We start from the raw sequence: 10,867 nt of genomic DNA, 5'->3' as shown, positions 1-10,867 counted from the left end.
AAACCTGTCCGAGCTCTCAGCTCCAACAGAGATGAAGACGGACGGTGTGGTGCAGACCTTCAGCGGGAGGAAGCAGAGCCTGATCGAGGACGCGCGCCGGGAGCGCGGAAGTGCCGGCGGCCCGGCAGGCTCCCCGGGGCCCTCCAGGTACGGAGACGGCTTCGTGTTTGAGGAGAAGGACGGCAGGGTGACCCTGAACGTCCTGTTCGCCCTCAGCAGCGAGAAAAACGCGGGCTTCTTCAAAACAGGGAAAATATTTGAGGTGAGCCTGAGACTGAGGTGTGGAAGCACTTCATTAAATGCATAGACTCGTGTGACGATTTTATAAATTAAATGTAAACTTGAAAAAAGCATAAATTTCAATGTCAAGCATGTCTCAAACACTCTTGAATCGTGCGACAGAGGCATTTTTCAGTAAATGAAGCCAGATATCACCATTAAATTTCCTCATTTCTTTTAAGGACTGACGAGTTTGTGACGTGTAATAATGCATTAAATTTATAAATATGCATTAATTTGCACATTTACAGAACATTTTTTTGCTTTGTTGACACTTGTCCTTTGATAACCTTATAAATTAAAAAAAAAAAAAAAAAAAAACTACAGAGAGCCAGAAGCAAAGCACATTTTTCCACATTTCATGGTGTGCAGAATCCCTTACAATAAAACTTTCAGAAAATCCAGAATTACTGCAAAGTTTAAAGCTGGTGTTACTGAAGAGGGAACTTCTGGATAAAAGGATGTCAATTATCAGGCATTATTGCTGCTGTAGGAAAAAGTCCGATTTTTATTAGAGATATCACCAAAACTAATTACTAATTAATTTCATTTATGCAGTTAAATTGTACTGCTGTCTTTTTTTAACCAAGACACTCTTAAATTATATTTTTAATGTCAAGAATCTTGTTTTTTCTCCTGGGTAATGGAAAACAAACAAACAAAACAACGAATTTGTGTTTGGTAAGATTTATTTGGTGTGGGTGATTTGTCTTGAGCAGCCTGTGAAGCTCATGGAATGAGTGACAAATAAAAAGATTTTGTTATGTTTATGGGGTAAAGCTAAAGACCAGCAGAACTGAAAGAAAAACCTGAAGGAAAAGCAGGAAAATTACATCTTTGTACTTTTTAAAATCTCTTGCAGACATTTGAAGCCAAGCTTCTCCACATCGAGAGCCGAATGGGGAGGAAGTGTAAGAACAGCACGACGGACCTGGAGTTCTTCATGAAGTGTGAAGTTCACAGCTCAGACCTGGACGTGTTCGTCAACTCACTGAAGAGAGTGGCTGACGACGTTCGCTGCATGCCAGAAGAAAAGGGCAAGTGTCTGATCATTGATTCACCCCAATGCTTTTATCATGTTAGCACAGGACCCATTAACCACTGCATGCGATATCAGCCAATCAGACGGATGGCAGGAGCACTAATTAGTTTGTTTGCGCTCGACCACAGTGCCCTGGTTTCCCCGACAGATAAAAGACCTCGACAGATGCAACATGTTGATCACCAAATTTGATCCTGACATGGACCACGACCATCCAGTGAGTGATTACGCATCTGCTCCTAAATGAAAGACAAAAATAATGGCAAAATAGAGCGTAATGATCATTATTCATTTATTGCAGGGATACAATGACCCTGAATACAGAAAGAGACGGGCCGTCATCTCTGAGCTGGCCTTCAGATACAAACAGTGAGTCCCTCTACGCTGATGACGTCTGAAAAAGTCACGTTTGGCATTACCGGGTTAAAAAGTTTAATCTAAAAGAGGTGAAAAGTTTGAATTGTGCAGCTGAAATGATGCATAGGCTGGTGGAATTGTTAGCTGTTGCAGCACAAAGAAAGAAGTGATCAGAAAAACACCACATCAGATGCTGCAACCCGCAGGTGAAGCTGTGAATAAAAGCTGGATGTTTTTAACTCTATGCCGCCCCCTACTGAGCACCTGGACTGTCTCCACTTGTAATGTCTTATCTATACTGTGCAGATTATTGCTTTGACTTCAGGATATTTCATTTGAAATTTTAATGCCATAGTTTCCTTATTTTTATATATATCTTACCTTTATATCTTTCTGGGTTAACTGGTGACGTGAATGCAGTCAGATCCAGTTTAAAAATAGTTTATTGAACATATTATTGAACATGTGGGGACTGATGTTTATGAATATCCTGCAGGGGGGACCCGCTACCTGTGGTGGAGTACACAGCAGAGGAGATATCTACATGGTGAGGCAGCCCAGCCTGCACAGTCATGGCTGTAGATGCACTGTGGAGGGGGCGATTACATCACAGTGATGCTCTGGTATGGTTGTGTTTAAAGGAGGCAGGTCTACCAGCAGCTGAGGAGCGTTTACCCGAGTTTGGCCTGCAAACAGTTCCTAGACGGCCTGCAGCAGCTGGAGAAAGAGTGCGGCTACGGAGAGGACCGTATCCCTCAGCTACGAGAGGTGTCGGCCTTCTTGAAAGGTGACACACTTAAAAATTAAAATCTGAACAGAATTAAACTCAGACGAGTTTTAAAAGTCTCTAAAAGACGAAATTACACGTATAAAGAAGAGAAGTAGTGTTTAAGATATCACTCTTTTAAAATGCATTATAAAAGTTCTTCACTTCTTCAAACAGCTTTTTATTTTCTTGGCTATTTTCTCTCATTAGTTAGGTTTCATTTAGACAGATAAGCAGATGAAACGTGATTCTTCGCATGTTTTTTTGTGTCACAGGTACTGATGCATCTTTTGATGCATTACAAGTGGGGAGTCTGGGACGACAGTGCTGTGCCTTAATGCTGTTTTTGTGTTAATTAAAGCTCCTTGTTGTGACAACAAGGACTGAAATGAAGTAAAGACGCAGAAAGAGAAGATACCAAAACGGACAGTTTATTTTCTGTTCTTTTTTTCTGGTTAAATTCAGAGAGAACTGGTTTCCAGCTGCGCCCAGTAGCCGGCCTGCTGTCAGCCCGAGACTTCCTCGCCAGTTTGGCCTTCAGGGTGTTTCAGTGCACGCAGTACATCAGACACTCCTCTGCGCCCATGCACTCCCCTGAGCCGTGAGTTTTTAGTAAGACCTGAACTGTTTCTTTATGCTCTTGGCTGATTTTACTTTGATAATAAAGATCACACCGCTCCCACAGAGACTGCTGCCACGAGCTGCTCGGCCATATCCCCATGCTGGCAGATAAGGAGTTTGCCCAGTTTTCACAGGTGACTGAACTGTGAGCTTGTTTTTATTCTTTGTGTGACCTTAAATGAAGTATGAATTAATAAACTTGGATGTTTTCAGGAGATTGGACTTGCCTCACTCGGGGTTTCTGATGAGGACATTGAGAAACTGTCAACGGTACGATTCTCAGCCTCAAAAATAGAACATGTAAATGCAATGAGTGATTTTTAACACATTCATGCAGACCTACAGCTTCACTCTTTGCAGTTTAATGGCCTTCAGTGCCATCTAGTGGTAAACACCTTTCATCAACCCTCTTTTTTTTTTTTTTGCACTGCAGTTATACTGGTTCACTGTGGAGTTTGGCCTCTGCAAGCAGAACGGGGCAGTAAAGGCTTACGGCGCTGGACTTCTGTCCTCCTACGGAGAGCTTGTTGTGAGTTTCCTCACACACAGATGTCCTCTGTTTCTGCATTTACCTGCTGTGCTGTCTGACGCTGCTGGTGACCTGTGTCTCCAGTACGCCCTGTCCAACGAGCCCGAGTACAAGCCGTTTGCCCCGGAGGAGACTGCGGTCCAGCCGTACCAGGACCAAACCTACCAGCCGGTTTACTTTGTGTCTGAGAGCTTCGAGGATGCAAAGATGAAACTGAGGTACAAGAAAAATATATATAAGCACATAGAAACCCTCATCAAATGTTCATGGAGGTCCCTACTTTTTAATAGTGTATTATATATCCTATATATATTATATATTGTTGTCTTCTTTTTGGCACTTGTGATGGACATAGAAAAGATGGACATAGCTACTGTGACATCACCCTTCATTAATGCAGGTTATGAAGTCTCAACTAGAACTAACAACATTTGAATGAGAAGTTGGAGTTAGAGCTGCCGACTATCTGCCTCCACTAGTTGAACTCACAAAGTGGACCTCTCTACTGTGTCTCTGCTTCTCTAGGGAGCGTTTTTAGGGGAAATATCTGACTAATAATATGTCCTGCTGTGAGGTATAGACCATCCATATGTTTGTGCTTCAGTTTGAGTGAAATTCCAGTATTTCATTTGTTTGTCACTTGCACTGATTAGCAGATATTTGTGCCTGTGAGTGGCACCTGTACAGTTTAGCTCACTCTTGTCCAAATATGCTCCCTTCCGGCTCTAAAAAAAACCAAGCCAATGTGTCACACAGACATAGAAACTGATCTGCAACCATCTGGCAACCACCATCATGCCAGTCACACAGGGCCACAGACCAGTTACTGACCCTCTGACAACCACCAGTTGGGAGTGTGGCCCACAAAAAGGCCAGCCACTATACTGAGATTTAAGTAAACACTGCGGTCAAAAATGCAGAGCACAAGCAGTTTTATTGGTTATGTAAATATGCAGGAAATGCAAATAGATAAAGATGAAAAACTACAGGCAACCATGGCAACCTGCTAGCAATCAAAGCAATTACTAGGAGGTTTTTGGTGCAGCACCAAGTTCATCCAGTGAGTGCCAGCCATTACCACTGCTAACAACACTACAGTATACGTTTCCATAGCAACCTGTGGTTGTATCACATCTAGTATGGCAGACAATTCTACCAGTGGGCATGACATTGAGTGAAAAACCAATCAGACAGTCTTCAGTACTACAGTTGATCTCAGTAGAATCGCTGTTTATTATACCCAGTAGAAAATCTCCAAAGTGATTTCCAGACATGTCTGGTCAGTTAAACGTTGTTCTCTTTCTAATATTTGTCTTCAATTTGTTTTATGTGCACAGGAAATACTCTGCAAACATCAAGCGCCCCTTCACAGTCCGCTATGACCCCTTCACCTGCAGCGTGGAGGTCCTGGATCAACCCAGTAAAATCCAAAACGCCCTGAGCCAGATGAGGGAGGACCTCAAGACCCTGCACAGCGCCCTGGAGAAGCTCAGCTCGTCTTAAGACCGGGGGAGACATTTTTATAAGATTTCTCCTCCTTATGTAGTGAGATTTGTAAGGCTCCACTGGGCCATTTAACTGTGTGTATAAAGTAGACCATGTAAAAAGACAATAAATGTTTATTTTCATGAAAAACTCTTTGTTGTTTTACATTTCAATCTGAAAAAAATGCGCCACAGAGGTGGTTCAATGTTTGTCAGCAGGACTAATCAAAGGCAAAGGCTGAACCACTACAATACAGGGCTCCCAGACCATTTTCTAGCTTTTAATTCCAAACCGACTATTTCCATTTGGAAAATTCTTGGAAGTCATTTATCTTCACGTGTTATTAAGCAAAGGGAAGGAGCTAATTATGAATGATTTAAGTATCGTGTTCCCTCTTCTGGTCAAGGCCAGAGCCAGCACTGAGGCCCAACACGTCAGCAGGGCCAGGTCGCCGGGACCTCACAGCCGACCACAGCACGGTCCGCAGGGCTGCGCTGCTGACAGACGCTCTTCTCTCTTTATTTCTCTTTGGAGAATTTGGCCTTCGGGGTTTTTGATAGACGTCCAGCGTTTTGATCTCCACACCGGCGACAATGCATATCAAAGCCGTGCACGTCAAAGCTTCCCCTTGAGAAGACAAATCATCTCCATCTGCAGGATTCATAAAGCATCACCAGCATCAAGACGGTGGCTGGCAAAAGCCTTGCGCCAGCCACCTTGTGTTGGGAAGCTTTCCCTTCCCATAATTCCACTGTGCGGTAAATCAAGCCTCCCTGGGAAAAGCTTGTGTGTGCAGAGGAGAAAAAATTGTGTGCAAAAAGAGAGGGCTAGGGAGGGGGGGAAGAGTAATCTGCTGCTTTTGAAAGTGTGCAGCAACGCACACACTAGCACTCTCCAACCAAATGTTTCACACTTTATAATTTCTTGTAACCCGGCGACCAGCAGAAGGGATCCAATGAGATTCTTGCGCTTACTCGCCACAAATCCCAAATGCTGTGTCATCCCTGTATCATCTAACCATGAGTGTTTCCTTTATTGATGTCAGGGCCATCTCATCCCGACGCTGGCTCGGTTGCTTCTGAAATCAGGGTCAGGAGGTTCACTGCGTCCTCAGTAAGATAGTCTGTGAGGCACATTAAAAGTCCATCCCAGTCCTCATGGGTCCGTTTTGCACTAATGCACCTCACTGGACCTCACGGTAAATATGTGTACCTTTTTTCTCCCTAAAAAGGTACACAGGTCATGAACCACCCTTTATTTTGCCAGGAAAATTGGGAAATAGCTGCAGGGATTTATTGAAATCTGTGCTAACATGCAAGTAGTACAGTATACGAGGCACAAAATAGTCTTTTGTTTTGGGGTTTTTTCTTTTTTTACAATCACATGACCACCTTTATTCTTCAACACAGCCTGAACTGAAGGCAACCTTCTTTGAATTTCTTTAAGTAGTCTTCAGGAATAGTTATCCTGTGTCTTGAAGGGCATTTAAAGCTCTTCTTTGGATGCTGTATGCCTTTAGATGATCCCACACTGCTTCAGTAATGTTGAGGATGTGTGTTTTTCTATCCAGAGATGCTTTTACTGCATTGGCAGTGTTTGGGATCATTGCTGTCAATCAGAAACGTTCCAGATGGTATTGCATGTTGGATTAAAAATAAAAAAATTCATAGTTTTCCGTGACAAGATCTCCAACACCGCTGGCTGAAATGGAAACCACCTCCGCCATGTTTTACAGATGACAGATGACAATTTGAACCAACAATTTTCACATTTAAATTCATTCAATTTAATTCAATTTTATTTATACAGTGCCAAATCACAACAACAGTCTCCCCAAGGCTCTTCATCACTCCATCAGGCCAGTTCTTGTGTAAGTTTGTATACCTCGTTCTTTTCAGCCACCCTACTCTGATGAGGCATCAGGGAACAGCAGATGGATCAGATGAATGTATAATTTATATGTCTCACAAAATCCCACATCTCTCTGATCTTTTTTCCTTTTTCTTGAGGATATACCTTTCAGATACTGTTCTTCTTCTTCTTCTATACAGACATGGATAGGTTAACTGGTGATTCTAAACATGGATCCAGGAGCTCATGTCATAGTGGACAGTATTAGTAAAACACATATCTATACAAACTTGTTTGGTCTATGATGTGTACTCAAGTAGTAAAATGACATTCACTGATCAGTTATAATCTATGTGTCTCACAAAATCCCACATCTGGACGTGCCCCCAGCACTGCCCCAGCCACAAGGTGTTGTAAGAGTATTTCATGAATTAAATACTCTTAAGAATCACTTGGGAAAGCCTTATAGATAAATAGATAGATAAAAGGAATAGTTAAATATTTTAAGAGACATTTTATCTGAGTCACTATACTATACCTGTGCGTGAGGAGCTGAAGTCAGGTGAGGGAAGGCAAAGCAAAACAACACACCTCTGAAGCTGATTAGCGGTTCCTTTTTTGTTCACTTCAGTTAGTTAATATGTTAAACACAGACAAACATCTGCCAGCCATCATTAGGTGAAGCCCTGGAAGCATCTGCAACATCTGGAATTCAAACAAAGTCAACTTTAGAGAAGTGTGGTTTTTACAGCAGCTTCACTGACGCTGAAGTTAAACAGAGAGAACAAGAGACAGAACGGAAGTAAGGAAATAAGACATTCATCGGTGATTGGCTGGACTTACCTGGAAGACCAGGACTCCAGCTTATGGTAAATTTATGATGGAGAAGGAAAGTTCAGTGTGATCTCAGGCAGTCAGTTGAATTTGTCTTTCCAGCTCCAGAGCAGCAATATGCAACTACTGCATGGTATTAACTTTTTGTCCTGTGTTAAAATATCTAACTAAGCAGAATTAAAAAGCACATTTACAACCTGGCACAGCAGCTCCAGAGGCTGCTGGCACCGATTCTCAAAGCCAAAGTCATATTATTTCAAATACAGCCCAGTTGGATCCAAATATATGGATTTTCAGAACAATTAAATTAATGAGTAAGAACAGATTTAATAAATTACTTACTCATTATTAGATGATGAACAGCCAGAGGCGTCCCAGTTTTTCTGTTTGGTTTATCCATCCATCCTTCCTTTCTCTTCCACTTATCCTTATTAGGGTCATGGGTGGGCTACCCCAGCTGCCATAGAGCGAGAGGCAGGGTTCATCCTGGACAGGTCACCAATGTGAAGCAGGGCTAACACAGACAGATGACAACCATTCATACCCACATAGTTAACTCCTCCCTGCAAATGATGCTACCAAGCTAAGGGTCTAGCCGATGCCAGTGGATGGGTAGGTGGTTTTAAGTATTCCTGGGCCTCTGACAGTCAACCATCTAACCTCCCAGTGCCATTTCTGTTTCCGTTGCCTTTATTCAGGCTTTGAAGAGACCACTCCCATCATGCCAGAAATGTTTCATCAACAGTTTTTTTTTTTTTGTTTGATTTCAGATGATGAGATGTCATGGTTCAGTGAGTAAACTCAGAAGTGCAAAAGCACCCAGCTGAGTTTGCTTTTTCGTTCAAACGTGCTCATAAAACTTTAAATCGGGTGCAGGTACAATATAGACCTTATAAAAGGATAAACCGTTGACACACAGCTTCCATAAAGTGCATACTGGCTGCATCAACACTTCAGATGATCAGCCAACACCACCCTAAAGCAGTGATGGGACCCTTTTTCACTGACTCTTTCTCCTTACTCCATCAAAATCAGCATAATCGCTTCATTCTGGGAAAGCATCGCAAACAAACCAGGCCAACCACAAGATTAAATCAAACACCAGCCTCAAAGAGCTCTAATCTCTCTCTTTGTTTCCTGCCCTATCATGCTCCTCATTATTTTTATTTTGCTCTCTTTGTGTTGAGCCCCCGGCTTAAAGTTGGCAGGGCCGCAGAAGAATTATCTGGGGGCAGGAGATTAGAAAGAAGTTTGTGAAGATTTGAAGACGGCCTGATCTCGCTTTCATCGTTTCACAGTTTGTTATTAGTCCACACAGCACCGCCACCGCAAGAGATCAAGCTTCATTCAGGTTACATCAAAAGGTAACGCCGGGGTCATCTGAGTGACATCTGAGGACTGCTTTCAGCAAAGAGAAGTCCACACAGCTCATGAACAAGATTAAGCCTCCCTGCTGTTCTGTCAGGCAGCCATCAGATGGCCACCTTGAGTCACAGGATTTGTAAACCCGCTCAGGATTGAGACTCGTGTTTGTGATTGCAGCAGGCGGAATGTGCACACATGAAAGGGCATCTTAAACCACTAGTTTATCCTTCTTTACAGGACTGCTCTCGGTCTGTTACTGACTTACATATGTGACATGAGTAAAGGAAGTCAGTTCCTTTCAAAAAGAAGCCAGCACTGAATTGGAAAGAAAGGCTTCAAACTTAATTTAAAAAAAAAAAAATCCACTAAATCGTATGCACTGTCTCACTAAATGGCCTTGAAGTAATTTCAAAACATCTGGGACCCTATAACCCTAACCCTAACCCTACCCCTAACCCTTATAGGCTGTAAATGTAGACGCCTGAGCATTGCTACCCCCCGTTTGGTCCAAGACGACTGTGACAACTTTTTCTCATGCTCCGGGTGCCTGAAATGAGAGGGAGGCATTTGTGACGATGAAGATGGAAGTGAAAGCGTACGAGTGGGGAGGGGAAGAGTCCAGGCAGGGTTCAGTGATTTGTGACAGAAAGACAAGGTTCACAAGATAGTAGTGACACCTGCTACGATGTGCCTTTTGGAGACGGTGGTACTGATAAAAAGACAAGAGGCCAAGCTTTAGATGTTAAGATCTTCATTGAGAGTGATCAGAATGGACAGAGTTAGTAGATCAGAGGGAACCGTTTGCAGACAAAGTAAAAGGGGCAAGGCTGATATGTGCATAGGAGGGATGGTGGATATGCTGGACAAAGGATGCTGAAGATGCAAGGGAGGAGGAAAGGAGGAAGGCAACAGAGAAGATTTAGTGAAGGAGGACACGCAGAGGGTTGGTGTGACAGAGGATCCAGGGGATAGAGTGAGATGGAAGCAGATGATCTGTTGCTGCCATGACCACAAAAGGGAGAAGCTGAAGAAAGAAGCAGAAGTCTCTTTATTTACTTCATATTTTGCAGTATTTGTGTGTATTACTGGGTCATATTGGCCATGACATCAAAAGAGTCGCGTTTTCCTGAATAACAACAGTTAAATGAATAAAAAATTTAAGTACAAATACATTTTTCAAAGATCTGAAAATATATCCATCTTGTTAATAATGAGGTAAACATGATCGTGTATTGAAAGTGAACGTCTCAGAGAAGCTGATTTGTGGGTTGGAGTTCAAAATAATGTGACCTGATAAGTTTGCAGCAGTTTCAGAAACACCCCTGAAAACCATCACTGGTGCACACAGTTCTCCCCTGCATCTACAAACTCTGCAAACCCAGCAAATATAAACACGAATAAAATCCAGAAACGCTACTGCCCAGACTGTTTCAGAGGCCGTTAGTGAACAGGATATAGATAATGAAGGATATCACAGGGCTTGTGAGATGATGCCAAACCGCTTTGTGCACATACTCTGACAGCACGGCTCTGGACTGAGAGAGTCCGGGTGCCAAACTGGCCTGTCTCCAGTCCAAACTTGTCCTCCATTAAAGATATTTGGCACGTTATGATACAAACATATAACAAAAGGAGGCCCGAACTGCTGAGCAGCTGAATTTGTTAAAGTAAGACGTGATGCAACACAGTGGGAAGGTGACACTACTCGGCTTCGATCTTTTTATACGTTGGCTTTGCA

General features: G+C 42.8%; 1 protein-coding gene across 1 annotated transcript; it reads left to right on the top strand.

Moving 5' to 3' along the window:
• Window positions 1-31: 31 nt before the first annotated feature.
• th2 (tyrosine hydroxylase 2) lies at window positions 32-5,097 on the top strand (the record flags this gene model as incomplete). The annotated part of the gene is made up of 12 exons (XM_080887598.1): window positions 32-262; window positions 1,142-1,316; window positions 1,450-1,538; window positions 1,623-1,690; window positions 2,175-2,225; window positions 2,320-2,465; window positions 2,910-3,045; window positions 3,130-3,199; window positions 3,279-3,335; window positions 3,499-3,594; window positions 3,679-3,812; window positions 4,932-5,097. 12 exons carry the CDS (start codon window positions 32-34, stop codon window positions 5,095-5,097), a joined length of 1,419 nt encoding a protein of 472 aa, XP_080743724.1.
• Window positions 5,098-10,867: the final 5,770 nt, after the last annotated feature.

Source organism: Rhamphochromis sp. 'chilingali' (genome assembly GCF_963969265.1).
Source record: "Rhamphochromis sp. 'chilingali' genome assembly, chromosome: 7".
Classification (NCBI taxonomy): Eukaryota; Metazoa; Chordata; class Actinopteri; order Cichliformes; family Cichlidae; genus Rhamphochromis; species Rhamphochromis sp. 'chilingali'.
This window is presented reverse-complemented; position numbering and strand designations above follow the sequence as displayed.